This window comes from Gossypium arboreum, chromosome 5 (genome assembly GCF_025698485.1).
Source record: "Gossypium arboreum isolate Shixiya-1 chromosome 5, ASM2569848v2, whole genome shotgun sequence".
Classification (NCBI taxonomy): Eukaryota; Viridiplantae; Streptophyta; class Magnoliopsida; order Malvales; family Malvaceae; genus Gossypium; species Gossypium arboreum.
In genome coordinates this window covers 40,452,038-40,470,854 of record NC_069074.1, presented here as the reverse complement: position 1 = coordinate 40,470,854, position 18,817 = coordinate 40,452,038, and the positions used below count along the sequence as shown (strand labels likewise).

The window sequence follows — 18,817 nt, the reverse complement described above, 5'->3', positions numbered from 1 at the left end:
AAAAGGTTAACCTAATCTACATTTGAACTCTTTTGTTTTTAAAATTATTTTTTATTAATTTTTTAGAGTCAAAGAAAAGTGAACATATGCACTTATAACACTTAAATCTAACCAAGCTAAAAATAGCTTAACTAATAGAAGCTACTTTTAGTTAAGTCCAAATTTATTGAACCATTTTCAAACTATTTTTAATTAATCTAATCCAAACATTACATTTGGGCATTTTAGTCGATAGAACTCCTATATACATCTTTTTGATTTTGCTGAGTATTTTCTGTTACAATCTATTGTTAGATTATTATTTCTCATTTTATAAAGAAAGAGCTTGTCAAATCTTAGGGAATACATTATACAATAAAATATCCTTACAAACAATGCCAAACATACCTTAAACTATTCAACTATTATTCTTGATTCATTAAATTGATTAACACTTACAGCAATGAATTGTAAACCATATTTTTATACCAATATATATATTTAAAAATCAATCATATAATAATAAAAAACTTAAAACCAAAATTATCCACATAATAAAAATATAAAAAATCCAACGAATTAAACAAACCCTAATGTGATAATCTTTAAGTGAGAAACTTACTTAGAAAAGCATCCAATAAAAAATCTTAATAATTAAAATAATAAGGTTATCCCTTAAAAGCATCCTTTTGTGATGAACAGAATAAAAAAGAAGGATTATTCAGTAGCCATAGCGCCAAACTTTTCGCCCCATAGTTGAGCATCGGGCCCGATAGATTTGCATATATCTGCATTTCACTTTGAAAGGAGGATCCAATCAAAGCGAAGTCGTAAAGGAACCATGGAACCAAACACTAGAATTTTCAGGGTTTCGTTTTGCTCCACTACCTAAAGCTGCTATTCGGGAAAATAATTATGCTCCCTAATACTATAATTGTATTTTTTACTAATGCTTTTTCATTGTAGTCCATAATTTTCAGCACCAAAATAAATGCTTCAATCATATGATTAATCTAAGTTTTACTCAAATGAAATGAATATTTAGCTTTAGTATTGCAATACCATATATAAATCACTGAGTTGAAAGAAATATATATTAATAGGAAAAACATTCATCCTCCATATACAATTTATGCTGCTGATATTTTGGCAACTAATAAGAACATCCAACTTTTTTTTTTTGTTGTTGTTGTTTCTCTGCAGGTGCTTCTTTTGAACATATCATCAACTTTCACAGCAGAGGAACTTTCCGGTTTGCAGAAATTGTGAAAAAAAAATGGTGGAAGGTGGTAATATATCAAAACCAGACAAGACAGAGTTCACTGAGTGTTGGAAAACAACATGGAAAACTCCATACATTATGAGGCTTGCATTGTCAGCTGGTATTGGAGGCCTCTTATTTGGTTATGACACAGGTAAGATGAGGTCTTCTTCTATATGATGAATGATAAATGCGTTCGAAGTTTTATGTATTTCAAAAAATTATGCAAGTCACACACATTCTTCACATAAACCTATCAAGATGATGTTTATATATTATTGTTTTACTTTGGATTTTAAAAAGCTAAAATAGGAGGATGAGTATGGGCGCACGAGCCTGAACCCGAAAGCTCAGTTTAGTTCAAACGGATCGATTCTTTTCCCTGCGCGTGATGATAAGTGCGGTTCGGTTTTACTTCTCTCAAAAGCTTGTCTTTCAGATACTCTTCGGTTTCTCAAAAGCTTCTCTTTTAAACGCTCTCTGTTTTTTCAAAAAGCTTTTCTTTCAAATGCTCTTCTTTGGTTTCTCAAATACTTCTTTTTCTAACGTTCTTTGATTTTTCAAACGTTTCTTTCTATGATTTTAGTTGAGTATTTAACTGGATTGTTCTTTTTTGTTTCCTGTTTTTCTATCGGCTAACAAAAAAGTTTGTTTAATCCTAAGAGATACGCTATATGGCAAAATATACACTGTTTAATACACACAAGCTATTCAAGTCGTGTTCTTGGTCGGTTAAATTGATGAATATTTTTCAACAAAATGTCAGTTTAATTTGTAAATGTTGTTGAATTACAGGAGTGATTTCGGGTGCGCTGCTTTATATCCGTGAGGACTTCGAACAAGTCGACCGAAAAACATGGTTACAGGTTACATACTCTTCATTGCTTCACTTACCTGAAAAAACAAAAGGATTGCTGGTTTACTTGCTGATTAACTGTTCTATTATGTGCTGATTATCAGGAGCTCATAGTGAGTATGGCTGTAGCTGGTGTTATCGGTGGCGCAGCAATTGGAGGATGGATAAGCGACAGGTTTGGTCGGAAAAGATCAAATTTGCTTACCGATGTACTATTTTCTGTGGGCGCCTTAGTTATGGCATTTGCTCCAGCACCAGTAATGATTATTCTTGGAAGGATTTTAGTGGGTTTAGGGGTCGGAATGACTTCAATGACCGCACCTCTTTATATTTTCGAAGCTTCTCCTGCTCGTATTCGAGGCACATTGGTTAGTACTAACGGTTTGCTCATTACAGGAGGACAGTTTCTGTCTTACCTTATCAATCTGGCCTTCACTAAGGTAAATGTTACAATCACTAAAATTAGAAAATTATATGTCCTTGTCAATTGAAGTTCAGGTACATTGGAAGGTTTGATGAGCAATATGCAATCTTTGTTCCAGACAAGTTGGACCTGGCGTTGGATGCTCGGGATCGCAGCGGTTCCAGCACTCTTTCAATTGATCTTGATGCTGTCACTTCCCAAGTCCCCCAGATGGCTTTACAGACAAGTTACAACATTGCTTTTATATGCTATCTTAAAACTTATGTTGTATGCATTGTTGGTATGTTTCGATTCACATTATAACATTTTGTTGTTGTTCAGAACAAGGAGGAAGAGGCCAGATCCATCTTAGAGAAAATATTTCCAGCTAACGAAGTTGATGATGAGATGAATGCCTTGAAACTCTCCGTCGAAACGGAAAAAGCCGATGAGCATGCCATTGGTGACAACCTGATACAGAAGCTGAAGAGTGCTTCGAGCAATGTTGTAGTCCGAAGAGGACTCTATGCTGGTATAACGGTTCAAGTGGCTCAGCAGTTCTCAGGAATCAATACAGTTATGTATTACAGCCCAAAAATTGTTCAATTTGCAGGATTTGCTTCAAACGAGACAGCATTGGCACTTTCGTTGATCACCTCCGGTCTTAATGCCATTGGCTCAATCGTCAGTATGGTTTTCGTTGACAGATATGGTAGGAGAAGGTTGATGCTTGTTTCCATGGTTGGTATCATTCTTTGCCTCGTGTCGTTATCGATAATATTCCTCGAAGCCGCCAGTTATGCTCTGAAAGTCAACCAGTTTGACACTAATTCCATACCCAACAGTACATGTCGTAGCTATATATCAACCCCGAAATATTCATCATGGAACTGCATGTATTGCTTGAAAGCCGGTTGCGGATTCTGCTCGAATACAGCAAACGAGGCAATCATAGATTCCATTTTCAGCCATTGACATGATCCATTTTACATCAGTGATTGATTTATTCATTTCATTGCGCAGTACTCGCTTGGAACATGCCTGGAACTCAACACGGAACAAAGAGACTGGTGCCGTGGGACATGGTTCAAAAACGGTTGTCCAAGCGAATTCGGGTTCCTGGCAGTTGTTTTCCTAGGATTTTACATCCTTTCTTACTCACCAGGAATGGGAACTGTTCCATGGATTGTAAACTCGGAGATATATCCATTGAGGTACAGAGGCATTGGTGGGGGTTTGGCGGCTGTTTCTAACTGGATATCCAATCTCATAATTAGTTTGACATTCTTAAGCCTCACCAAAGCTCTTGGTTCGGCTGGCACATTCTTCTTATTTGGTGGGGTTTGCGTGATTGGGTTTAGTTTCATTTATTAGCTTGTGCCTGAAACCAAAGGATTGCCGATTGAGGAGGTGGAGAAGATACTAGAGAGTGGTTATAAGCCGAAGCTCTTGAGGGCCAAGTCTAAGGATAAAACCCAATTTGCCTAAGCCCATCTATTTTGTCCAAAATAATATCTTTTTCGGCCCTTTCTTTATTTCTACATACATAACATAATGGATTGGAATATTACATTTGGTAAGGTGGTTTAAATCTAATTATATATATTTCTGATTTTCCAAATAAAATATATAAAATGACGAAAATGCTCTCAAAATAATTCAATTTATTTTGTAAAGTGAGGTTATTTTTATTATAAAATAAAGAGAGATGGGGAGAATAAATAACAAATAAAATATGAAAACAATAGAGAATGTACTTTATTGATAAAAAAGGGTGATTACAATGCTTCTCAGAGTCTCTACTTATAAGCATAAGAAGTATAAAAAAAGTAGAGATCTAGTTCTAATAACTATTAGAATTTAAAGTACATCAAAACTTTATTTTGGTCATGATGGACATCTACTTAATAAGATATTCATAACACTCCCCTTTGGATGTCCATTAGTAGATAGTGTGTCTCTTTAAAACCTTATTAGGAAAAACTCTGTGAGATAAAAACCTAATGAAGGAAAAAGAGTACACAATCTATAATACGCATAATATGCTGCCTCATTAAAAACATTACCAGGAAAACCCAATGGGACAAAACCTGGGTTAAGGGAAAAAGAGTACAACGCGTATTTACTCTCCCTCATGAAAACATTACATATTTTATCATATTCTACGTATTCAATCTTGAATACTAGTTTTGTAAATGACTATTTGAATATATTTGTTAAGCATTTATATTACCATTCTTTTAAAAGTCATGAGTGGGGGAAATTTGGGGAAATATATTTTGATCTCTTTAGGAGATTCAACAATAATCATAACAAACTTTAATCATGATTCTTATATAAAAACACAAATAGGTATTTTGGATCATTTTATAATCCTCCTTCAACTACTCAAATTTACCACATATGTTCAAATTATTTCAATTCATATAAATGAACAATTTTTCGAGAATTTTAATATGCTTCTAGCATCCTAAATCCTTCAAGGATTTTAATATAAACTTTACTATATAATGATTCATAAAAGGTTGTAACAATAACCATTAGATGCAAGTTAAATTTTTATGAATTGTCAATTTAATAATATATATAAAAGTTATTGATCCACCACAAAAGAATATTATATCTTTTCATAATCAATACTAGTACTTAGCGAAAAACTTTATATTTTTATTCGCTTTTGTAAAACTACTTCATTTGCACCCTTATTGTCTTTATACCTTTAGATATTTGAACTACTAGTCCAAAAATTCCACGAATTTAATTGTAACTAAGTTGCGTCTTTCTATTTTGATCAATTTATTCCATATCTATGTTTCTCAATAGATTTATTCAAGGTCCTCATTTTATTTCATTATTTCAATAATAATATTGCATGCAAAATCATTGTCGGCCACTTTTATTATTCGGTTCCACATTTTCTCTAATTGACATAACTTATCGAGATCTCTTATTTTCATTATTTTGAAATTCAGTTTCAGGTACCTGAATCTCTTCTGAACTTTTACTTATTAGTTATGTCTTGGGTCTCTTCTGGAGCACTCGCCTCCATTATATGACCATCTAGAATAATTTTCATCTTTGGAACCGATCAATCTATTATTTATTCTAACTGATTGTCCTACTGGGACTTTGATTCAAATTAAAATATTAGATGGTATGTAACACTTGGCTATTCTCATTAAGGTTGTAAATACATCTAACAGTTAACTTTTAATGAGTTGTCCTTATTGAACTTCTGGTTCAATTACTCTCTCCCTAACTCATTACAAGTTATTGTTTCTCTTGCCTTAATGTCAGGAAAACTATCGAATCAAAATTGTAATCACAAATAATGTCATAATTGAATCTCCAATGCATTCAAAACATCTAACAATACAAAGAAACTTGTAATTAATATTTATTCCCAACTTTCTTTGAGGATTCACTCATCTTTGTGCGTTGTGGTGGAGCAATTGGAACATATACACACAAATAAAAATTCAAAGATTAGAAATATTTAGCTCTTGATTAAAAACCAATTATAATAGGAGTATTTATAACTTATTGGCTTGATGCTACAACATATAAACCAACATAATCTCATGCTGAAATAGAAAGTTTAGTTCTCATAAGTAATGATTTAACTATTAGTTGGAGGCATTTGATAAACAATTCAGCTAAATCATTTTGTGTGTGAACATGAGCTATAGGATGTTCAACTTTTATCCCAATTGACATGCAATAATCATTGAAAACTTGGGATGTAAACTCACCAACATTAGCAAGATGTATTGTTTTAATTGCATAATCTGAAATTAATCATTTAAACAAGCAATCTCGCAAATGACAAGTTGCGAGTTGATAAAACATGTGGTTATTTTGTAGATGCATCTACCAAAATCATATAATATCAAAACCATCCACATGGTGGATGAATGGGCCCATATTCATTTCAGAAATGCAAGACATTAAATCTCAACTTTAGCTAGTGAGTTTCTAAGAACCAATTTTTATTGAGAACAAGCAACAAATGAGAATTCTTTAAATTAAAGAATCTTCTGGTTCTTTAATGGATATCCATATGAATTTTCAATTAATTTTTGCATCATATACAATCTAGGATAGTCTAACTGGTCACACCAAGTAGTAAAAGCATTTGTATTAGTAAACTTCTTGTTTACTTTAACATGTGTTTTAATTGTACTAAATTGTAATAAACTGATAATTTTATTGTCATTCTTTTTATTTCGTATCTACATTAAATACTATTGTGAAATTTACTACTGGAAATCTCTAAAACACTGGGAATTCTATAATGTCACTAAGTTAATAAATATAATTTCCAAATAATTATATGTAGTATTCGCTTCAGGGAATATGTCAAAATCTTCAAATGCCCAAAAATCTATTAATAACAAACTTTGAGAGTGGATCTTATTTTCCATGTGTATAACAGGTACATAACTAATAACTTTTCATACATAAGTTTTCTCTCTTGCAAATTCTCATTAGTAATATTTTACCACATAATTTTAATTGAGAACTTATTCTAAATACTGTAGAGTTATACTCATAGTTTTTAAAAAATACTTACAACTTTAGATGCATCCAACCATAATAAGTTTTAGATAGAATTATCATATTCTATTACTCATGAGTAGATCTTTCACAATCAAACATTTTGCTTTCAACCCTTTAATGGGAATGATAACAAAATAATATCATTGTGAAAATAAAATAGAATAAAAAATAAAATAAAGAACACACAAATTTTACGTGGAAACCCTTTCGGGAAAAAAATCACGGGCAGAGGAGAAGAAAATTCACAATGTAAAATTCGAATAATTACAAGAGGAATAGACTATGTCTATTTATAGGCTTGTAAAGCCATATTCTAGTAAGACTGAAACACCTTATTCTAATCAATATCAAATAGATAGAATTTAATAAGGTTTAAAAAACCTTATTCTAAAATAAAATAAAAGAAGTGTAATTCTATATGGATTCTTCTTTTATTTTATTTTACCACTATATTTTATTTAAATAAGGATTCGAGTCACTTAATTCTAACAATCTCCACCTTGACACGAATTCTCAATGAACAAGTTCTTCATTGCGAACTCTCAACGAACAAGTTCTCCACCTCTTCCATAAAACCCCTTAAGGGTTTAACTTCAATAATGAACACCAACCAAGTCTAAGTAATGCTCAAACTTGGTTATAGAAAGTGACTTAGTCATCATATCTGCAGGATTTTCATGATTACTAATTCTACTCACAACAATATCACCACGAGCAATAATATCACGAACAAAAATGATATCGAACATCAATGTGTTTTGTTCTCTCGTGAAACATTTGATCTTTTGCAAGGAAGATGGCACTCTGACTGTCACAAAATACTGTGCTGATTTGAAGGGCTTCATTGAGTTCACTAAAGAGCCCCTTCAACCAAATAGCTTCTTTGCAAGCCTCAGTAATCGCTATGTACTCAGCTTCAGTGGTAGACAAAGCGACTGTAGTTTGCAAAGTGGCTTTCCAACTGATTGCACAACCTCCGATTGTAAAGACATAACCTGTGAGTGATCTTCTTCTATCAAGGTCTCTAGTAAAATCAGCATCAACATACCCAATGACTCCATCTCTAGTTCTTCCAAACTGTAAGCAAACATCAGTAGTACCTCGTAAGTATCTTAAAATCCACTGAACTGCTTTCCAATGTTCTTTACCGGGATTCACCATATATCGCTAATCGCACTAATCGCATATGATAAACGGACGTGAACAAACCATAGCATACATGACAGATCCCACTGCAGTAGAGTATGGAACATGTGACATATACTTAATCTCATCATCTGATTGTGGGGACAAAACCGATGAAAGTTTGAAATGGGCTGCTAAAGAAGTACTAACAGGCTTAACACTCTGCATATTGAACCTGCAAAGAACTTTCTCAATGTACCCATTCTGACTTAGGTACAATTTACTTGCTTTTCTATCTCTGAAAATCTCTATACCAAGTATCTTTTTTGCTGATCCCAAATCTTTCATCTCAAATTTTTCACTTAGTTGGGCTTTGACCTTTCTTATCTCTCCTTTATCTTTTGCTGCTATCAACATGCCATCAACATAAAGAAGTAGATACACAAAAGAACCATCACTATTTTTCTTAAAGTAAACGTATCTGTCAAAACTACTTCTTTTGAAATAATGAGAAGTCATAAAGGAATCAAACCTCTTGTAACACTGCCTTGGTGACTGTTTCAAACCGTAAAGGGACTTTTTCAGCAACCAAACATAGTCCTCTTTTTTCTGAGACTGTAAAATCCTCTGGTTGTTGCATTTAATATCTTCTTCAAGTTCTCCATGCAAAAATACAGTTTTTAAATCTAACTGCTCAAGCTCCAAATCATGCATAGCCTCAATACCAAGCAAAGCTCGAATCGAACTATGCTTCACAACTGGGGAGAACACATCTGTGATGTAACGCCCCGTACCCAAGACCGTTGTCGGAGTCGAACACAAGGTGTTAACGGACTTAATTCATTAATTAAACAGCTCATACAATTCATTTTAAAATTTCCAGACAAGCTAGCTAACTGCATCACAGTCGCTTTAAAAATCATATCTCGAGTTACGAAACTCGAAATCCAATTCTGTAAATTTTCCTGAAACTAGACTCATATATCTATCTACTAATTTTTTTCTAGAATTTTTGGTTGGGCCAATTAGTACAGTTTATTAGTTAAAGTCTCCCCTATTTCAGGGTTCGACTACTCTGACCTCTGTGTATTACGAATCAGATATCTCCCTTTGCAGAGCTTCAATGACTATGACGTTTGTCTCTAATAAAACTAGACTCAATAATAAATCTTTAAATATAAAGAATGACTTCTAATTATCTTTGTAAAATTTATGGTGAATTTCCAAAGTCAGAACAGGGGATCCAGAAATCGCTCTGGCCCTATTTCACAAAAATTTAAACATCTCATAAAATATAGCTCATATACCTGTTTCGCTTCTTCCATATGAAAATAGACTCATCAAGCTTCGATTCCATAAATAATTCATTATTTAATTCCATTTTTACTATTTTTAGTGATTTTTCAAATTCACGTCACTACTGCTGTCTGAATCTATTTTATGGTAAATTTTACCTATTTCATGGTTTCCATGGATTAGATAGCAATTTGACATACATAACACCAAATATGATCATGATTAGCCATTCCAATGGCTAATCATTACCAAGCATTTCCATACCACTCAATAACCATATCATAAGACCATATATACAAAATGATTATAATGCTATACATGCCATACTCAAAATATACAAGCCATTATGCCAAGATGGTATACGGATAGTGTGAGCGAGCCTCCCACCGCTCCCGATTTCGAGCTGGCTTGTCAAAACTACAAGAAATGAAAAGGAGGAGTAAGCATAAATGCTTAATAAGTTCACATGCAAATAGCAAGTAACATAACCATATAAGCAAACATAAAACATCATTTGCATAATCATCACCAAGACATTCATATCACATTTTCATTTATCATCTTACCATATTGTTGTTATATCGAAGTTTTCAACCCGAGGGTTAAGTACATACCTGTTCAAAGTATCCATTTCACAACACTTACCAATACGTCCCTTTCATCTTGAGTATTCCTCCATTTGAGTAGAACTTTACCCGTTGAACACATCGGAATATAATTCGGATACATGGAAAGTTTGCACATAAGTGCCACATATGTAGCCAAGCTACCATGTAACCCGCCTATAAGTGAACTCGGACTCAACTCAACGAGCTCGAGCGTTCACATCCATGAGTGAACTCGGACTCAACTCAACGAGTTCGGATGCCTAGTTACATCTCACGAACTCGGACTCAACTTAACGAGTTCGGACATTTGCATCCATAAGTGAACTCGGACTCAACTCAACGAGTTCGGATGCTCGACCATCCTAGTGACATGTCACTTGTATCCTAATCTATTCCTAAGGTTCAAACGGGCTTTTTCCCTCGATTTCACATTTTCCGTCTTCCATGGAATATCGGAACCGATACTCGGTAGCAATTCATATTTATCAATTAGTAAACATAATTTGCATATTACTCAATATTAACCACAAAGCATAATATTTCACGATAAAAAAAATCAGCATATCATATAATTAACATCAATAACTTAAAAATAACAATTATGCTACATTATTTACACATGAACTTACCTCGTATGCGAAAATGGCTACTTTTACCATTTCGTCCACAACTTGGTATTTTCCCCATTTTAGCCCGAATTTTAGTTTTCCTTACTCTATCATTTAAAATATAGTCTAATTAGGACTCACATTATTCAAATTGACCCAAAATCATATTTTTGAAAAATTACAATTTTGCCCCTAAACTTTTGCATATTTACACTTTTGCCCTAAAGCTCGTAAATTAAACTTCAGTATATTTTCTTATGTTTTATAACATGCTGATCATTTTCCCCTTCTATGGAAACATCAAATTCTCACTCTAACATGTACTTATGACTATTAGGTATTTTTACCGATTAAGCCCTTTTGCTCGTTTTCACTTAAAACCGAGTAGCACAAGTTGTCTAACATAATTTAAAACCTCATATTCTATCATAAAACACCAAAATACACAAATTTCACCTATGGGTATTTTTCCAAATATAAACCCTAGGTTAAATTATTGCTAGCATAAGCTAATCGAGCTACCGGGACTCCAAAAACGTAAAGAACTTAAAAAACGGGGCTAGAATGGACTTACAATCGAGATTGGAAGCTTGAAAAACCCTAGCCATGGTTTCTCCTTGCTATATTAGGCCATGGGGTTGAAGATGAGTAAAATTGGCTTTTAATTTTGTATTTTAATTCATTTTACCCCTAAATGACCAAAATGCCCTTACTACTAAACTTTCCAAAATTCCATCCATGTCCAATTTTGTCCATAGACTTAAAATTGGTAAAATTCTATTTAAGACCTCCTAATTAATATTTCAAAACAATTTCATACTAGAAACTTCTAGAATGCAAGTTTTGCAAATTATTCGATTTAGTCCCTAATTTCAATTTAAGCACTTTATGCATAAAATTTCTTCAGGAAATTTTCACACAATCATGCAATCATATCATAGACCTCAAAATAATCATAAAATAATTATTTCTATCTCGGATTTTGTGGTCACGAAACCACTATTTTGACTAGGCCCAAAATCAGGATATTACATGTGAAGTCCACTCCTGGAATTTGACAGTAACCCTTTGCAACAATCCTTATTTTATATCTAGGTTCTTCAACTCCTGGACTCCCTTCTTTCTTTTTAAGCACCCATTTACAACGAACAGTCTTCTTACCTTTAGGAAGTTTCATAAGATCTCATGTTTTGTTTTTGTAAAGTGATTCCATCTCCTCTTGCATAGCAAACATCCATTTTTTTGAGTCTTCACAGCTAACCGCATCAGAATAATTAGATGGCTCTTGGTTTGCATCTATATCTTCAGCCACATTTAAAGTATAAGCAACTAAATCAGTTCTGGCATACTTCTTTGGAGGTTTAATTTCTCTTCTAGTTCTATTTTTGGCGATAGAGTATTGTGGTGAAGAAACAACTCTATTTTCAATTTTTGTACTGGCTTGAGGAGTTGACTTTGTATTAATCTAATGCTCCACCTGCTTTTGATTTTCTTTATTGGAAGAGTTTTTAAAAGATAAGTTATGTAGCATAGCAATTTCATCAAAAACAACATCTCTGCTAATCACAACTTTTCTATTTTCAGGACACCATAACTTATACCCTTTTACACTAGCTTTATAACCAAGAAAAACACATTTAATGGATCTCGGTTCCAATTTTCCATTATCAACATGAGCATACGCATGACACCCAAAAATCTTTAAATCAGAATAATTAACAGTATTACCAGACCATACCTCTTGTAGAGTCTTTTTCTCAATGGCAACGGATGAAGATCGATTGATAAAAAAATATGCAGTAGAGGCTGCTTCTACCCAAAACGACTTTGATAAGTTGGCATTTGACAACATACATCGATCATTCTCTATGATCGTTCTGTTCATTCGTTCTACAACGCTACTTTGCTGTGGAGTATGACGAACTGTTAAGTGTCTCATAATCCCTTCTGACTTGCACAATCTATTAAACTCATCAGAACAGAACTCTAAGCCATTGTCTGTGCGGAGGTATTTTATTTGTTTTCCCGTCTATTTTTCAATCAAAATTTTTCAAGACTTAAATACAAAAAACACATCGCTTTTCTGCTTCAAGAAGAACGCCCAAATTTTTCTGGAAAAATCATCAATAAAGGTTAGCATATAATTAGCTCCACCTCTCGAAGGCACTCTAGATGGCCCCCACAGATCAGAACGAATATACTCCAACATTCCTTTCATGTTATGGATTCTTCTTGTGAATCGAACTCTCTTTTTCTTCCCAAAAACACAGTGCTCACAAAAATTCAGTTTGCAAATTCCTTGCCCATCAAGAAGTCCTCTTTTGCTCAATTCTACCATACTATTCTCACTCATATGCCCTAGGTACATATGCCAAAGTTTAGAATATCATCATCTGACAAAGAAGAGGAAGCGACAGTTGCATCACCACTAACAGTAAAACCCTGCAAAACATATAACTTGGCAATCTTTCTCTGACCTTTCATCACAACAAGGGACCCTTTGGAAATCTTTAAAACCCCACTTTCAGTTGTGTATCTGTACCCTTTTGAATCAAGAGTACTCAACGAAATTAAATTTCTTTTCAATTCTGGAACATGTCGTACGTCTCTAAGTGTTCTGACAACTCCATCAAACATCTTAACTTTAATTGTTCCAACACCTATGATTTTACACGAAACATTATTTCTCATCAAAACAACACCTTCAGACACTGTTTCGTAAGTTGTAAACCAATCCCGATTGGGACTCATGTGGAAGGTGCAACCTGAATCAAGTATCCACTCTTTGCTTATTTTAGAATCATTGACAGAAGCAACTAGAAGTTCACCATCGCTGTAGTCTTCTACAACATCAGCTTCACCGAAATTTTCTTGTTGTTTTACCTTTTGATTCGCAACCTCCCTTTTAATCTTTTTTTGTAGCTTATAGCACTCAGATTTAATGTGCCCTTTCTTCTTGCAAAAGTTACAAGTTTTACCTCTGTTTGAAGACTTTAATCTACCCTTAGATTTACCGCGAGAATTGTGTTCCTGTGTCCTTCCACGATCATCATCAGCATTCCGATCTTGTCTCCCACAAACAATAAGAACCTCTCCTTGAGAGTCAGGTTTAACCACAAGATGCTTCATCTTATCATATGAGGTTAAAGAATCATAAACCTCATCAACTGTGAGAGACTCGCGGCTATATAAAATCTTATCTCTAAAGGTTGAATAAGACGGGGGTAATGAACAAAGTAGAATCAACCCTAGATCTTCCTTATCATACTGAACCTCCATGGCCTCTAAGTTTGAGAGAATTTCTTTAAACACTGTTAAGTGCTCGTGTACAGACGCACCTTCCTCCAAACGATGAGCATAAAGATGCTACTTCATATGCAACTTGCTTGTTAGAGTTTTCGATATACATATTTGTTTTAGCCTCTTCCATAATGCAGTGGTAGTTTTCTCTTTCATCACATCTTGCAAAATTTCGTTAGACAAATGCAGATGTAATTGTGTTAACGTCTTTCAATCCTTACGCTTCTTCTCTTCATCTGTTAATGTCAAAGGCATCTTATCTATCCCTAGAAGGGCATCCTCCAGATCCATCTGCACAAGAACTGCTTGCATCTTAATCTGCCACAACGCAAATCTGGTATTGCGATCCAACAGCGGAATTTCATACTTCAAAGATGCCATTACCGTGATCGAGATGAACAACTCGGAAGCTCTAATACCAATTTGTGAAAATAAAATAAAATAAAAAATAAAATAAAGAACACACAAATTTTACGTGGAAACCCTTTCGGAAAAAAAACCACAGGCAGAGGAGAAGAAAATTCACTATGTCGAATTCGAATAATTACAAGAGGAATAGACTATGTCTATTTATAAGCTTGTAAAGCCATATTCTAGTAAGACTGAAACACCTTATTCTAATCAATATCAAATAGATAGAATTTACTAAGGTTTAAAAACCTTATTCTAAAATAAAATAAAAGAAGTGTAATTCTATATGGATTCTTCTTTTATTTTATTTTACCACTGTATTTTATTTAAATAAGGATTCGAGTCACTTAATTCTAACAATCATAAATATTATAAATTAATAATTCAATCCCTTTTTTATTCATATGAAATATAATCTTTTTCTCATTCACAATCTCAATATGAGATCCATTACAAATAAAATTTAAAAGTAATGCATTTACCATCACAAATTTTGTGATTTTTAGATAGTGATATATTAGCTCTTGTAGAGCTTTCAACTAATTTTGTACTATCAAATATTAGAATAATATTTGTTTGTTTCATACCAAATAAAATAAATATTTTCTATCGTAATGATATAATTCATTACTACATTTTTATATTATTCCTCAACTAATATTAATGAAATAAAATATTTGGGCATACGCCACATATGTTGCCAAAATTTTTCATATCACATTAATAACATAAGTCAATAAATTTTCATGTCACATTGATAACATAAGTTATCTTTACCCTTTGAAAAGTTATCTTGAGAACTCTCATTGTTCTCTTATTTATTACTATATTCTCAATTTTAGTGATCCATGAGTATATCTTTTATTTTTTTATATTTACATTCACTTCGGGGAATGCAACAAATCTAGTAGGACGGACTTATAAACATCCCAATAGATTCTTTATTTCATAATTACCATCGCAAACATGCTTGAGATTTCAAATCAAAATCTATCTATGTATGTTGTCATGATTAGTCTCCAATTATAATAAACAATAAATAAAACATAGTAAAATATACCTGAATATCTTTAACATCATCGTCATCACTAAAAGGTATGAGATAGTTCGAAAATATTCTTAATTTTTTATGGATAACGATATCAAATCTTTCACCATCCTTAAGAACAAAAAGTAAAATAAGTTAATCAAAACAATGATAACATATAATGAAAGAAGAATGAAAAATAATAATAAGATATGAAACATTAAATAAAAGAAACTTCCTATAAAAACTTTGCATCTTGCTATCAAAGAAATTGAAAATCATGGAGGATAAATTTGATCGTCGATAAAAGCAATTATCACTTTGAGCAAGATCGTGCCGATAACGTGTTATAAAATAAAGAGAGATGGGGAGAGTAAAGAACAAATAAAATATGAAAGCAATGTAAAATGTACTTTATTGATCAAAAAGGGGTCATTACAATGATTCATCAGAGTCTCTATTTATAGGCATAAGAATTATAAAAGAAGTAGAGATCTAATTCTAATAACTATTAGAATTTAAAGTACATTAAAACTTTATCTTTATTATGATGGACATCCACTTAATAAAATATTCATAACAATTTTCATTTTTTTTCTATTAAGTTGATATTAGATTAACTCATGATATCAATTTAATCAAAAGCTTATAATAAGTATATAGATACACAAAAATATTTGAAAAAATAATGAATAAAAAAGTTAAATAATTCTTTTCAAAAGAAAGTTAAATAATTGTATATTAAGAAAATATTTGATACATTGTCGGTGAAATTTTTAGTCCTTACAGATAGTATCAAGAGATTGATAAGTACAGTAAAATATTAAAAATAAATATTTTAAAAATTTATATGATAAGTTTTAAAGCCACTTGTAGAATAATATATATATATATTGTTAAGTACCAAATACTAATTATTATATATTATGAAATAAAATCAATAATTAATATTTGCTAAAATATACAGTTAAAATTGAATTTGAAGATAAATAAGGTTTTTAAAGTGAAAAATATTTATAATTTATAATTTATAATTTTAAATATTTAATTTTTTCTTAATTGGATTAATTTCATTGAGTCAAATAACATCAAGTTAGTCAAGATGTTATTGAACTAGAATTTGTCACATCGAGGACGTGGGCAAAATTAAAAATAATTATAATTTTAAAAAATTGAAGAATTTTTTAATTATATATAAAATTTTCATCTTAAAACTAATGATATTTAAAATAGTGAAGTAATTTATTGTAGAAGAAAATATAAAGGGATGTAGGGGGAACTGAATCTAAATACTTTCATTTAAAAATAAATAAATATTTTACCTTTTAAATTTTAATTATAAGAATAAGATAAAGAGGTGCGGAGTGAATTTCCAAGAAAGCCATCATTTATTCATATAAAAAAAAAAAAGGAGGAAAGTAACTGCTGTGATTCATTGTGTTGACTTCGTAAGCATTCAAATGGATATTAGATGTCTTGGCTTTTTCCATTCCTGATATGTCTGCACCTCCTTGTCTGCCGCTGCTTTGTCTCCCTTTCTTTTACAACTTTCACCACAAATCAAATAAAAATATCATTTCCTCATAAGAGGGCCCTATATTAGTATAATATTAATTAGTAAACATTTTTAATTTTTAAAATAAGAATTATGATGAATCAGCACTCAACAATGAGTAGATAAATATATTTTAGATTCAAGTTAATATTGATAAAGATTAAGGAAGAAAGTTGTATGAATTTTGATTCACAGATTCGTGGCATTTAAAGTTATTTCATAAAAAAATTCAATTGGTGTAGATGATGCGAGCAGAGAAGACTATACAACATTAATTTTAATAGTCTAATGACTTAAATGAATTTTTTAAATATTTTAATGGTATTTTTGTAATTTTTAAAATTAATGACAAAAACATAAATTTAATAAGAGTTTAATGAACTCGGGTGTAGTGTACCTTACATTAATTTATACTTTGATCTTAATCTTTTTATATTACTTTTAACTGTCAACATTCAAATTTTAACTAAACTGATTTTTAAGAAAAAGTTGATTAAATTGTTAAATTTTAAATAGCACTAACGTAATAACTTGCATGAGAGTTCACACATACTTTATTGTTGACATGATTTTTAAAATGTATGAATTTCTTTTGAATATTTAATATTTTTATGTATTTATACAAAGTTCACATGAACTACTATGTTAATGGTGTTAAAATTTAAATATTTTAATAGTTGAATTAAATTTCTCCATAAAAATACTATTTGACTAAATTTCTCCATAAATTTTGAAGCTTCAAAGGCAAAGTGATCTAAGAAAATAATTAGGACCAAAGTGATATAAAATGGATAAATGTTATAGGTTAAAGTTATAATTATGCCAAAAATAATTAGAAATTTTATATAGGTAAATTACACTAAACTATTACTAAATTTATGTTTTAGTCACTCAGCTTCAGAAAGTTACAAAATGGTAACTTAACTATTTAAAAGTTTGAATTTTTAAAATCGTTATGACATTCTTGTAACAGTCCGTTTTCAATAAAATCGGAACAATAGTTTTGGACCACAAATCTGAAGTTGGAAAATTTTATTTTTATTATTTTATGTTCTACTGTATGATGAAATGCAATATAAAAATTTCGTTAAGAAATTTTACCTTTACCTACCTAATTTGATGAAAAAGACTAAATTGCATTAAGTGCAAAAGTTGAGTTCTAATAGCTAAAGGTATTAAATAGCTATAGAATTTTAAATTGGAGGTCCTTATATAGTAAATAAACCATTAGAATGCTTAGTGGTTATGTAACGCCCCAATTTTCGGGAATTCTGTGAATGTTGGCATAGGTTTAATTATGTTAGTGGGCCTCTAAAAGGCCCCCAAGCTTAAGATAGAACCTGACAATTTTAGTTAATTTTTGTTCCATAAGAAAAAGGGGGTGAAATTATGAAATAGGACCTATGTGAAAATGTTTGAAAATGCTATAGGCTAAATTGAAGTGGCCAAATAAATAGGAATGCAAAATAGGAGGATTTGCATGACAAACCTCCCATTTTACATGAAGTGGCCAGCCATCATGTTGTTGTAGACAATATGAGCACTTGATATCCATAATTCATGGTACAAATTGATAATGGGTTAGGTAAATGTTCCATGATAATGGATTAGGTGAATATTCCATGATAATGGGTTAGGTAAATGTTCCATGATAATTGTTTAGGTAAATGTTCCATGATGGGCATTTCATGTCTTTTGTATTAAAGAATTAAATGGATGAAATATGAAATTTTATTAAAAAAAAGGGGTGAAAAGAACAAAGTTTTGTCCATCTTTGTTTATCATAGCCTAAAGTTAGAGAAGAGAAAGGAGAGGAGAAAGCTCTTGA

At 31.7% G+C, this 18,817-nt stretch overlaps 1 protein-coding gene across 1 annotated transcript; it reads left to right on the top strand.

Annotated features, from left to right (window-relative positions):
- The first annotated feature begins 689 nt into the window (after positions 1-689).
- LOC108452674 (inositol transporter 4-like) lies at positions 690-4,095 on the top strand. The gene is made up of 6 exons (XM_017750475.2): positions 690-1,394; positions 2,036-2,106; positions 2,201-2,536; positions 2,639-2,746; positions 2,842-3,444; positions 3,523-4,095. Exons 1-6 carry the CDS (start codon positions 1,256-1,258, stop codon positions 3,871-3,873), a joined length of 1,608 nt encoding a protein of 535 aa, XP_017605964.1. The 5' UTR covers positions 690-1,255; the 3' UTR covers positions 3,874-4,095.
- Positions 4,096-18,817: the final 14,722 nt, after the last annotated feature.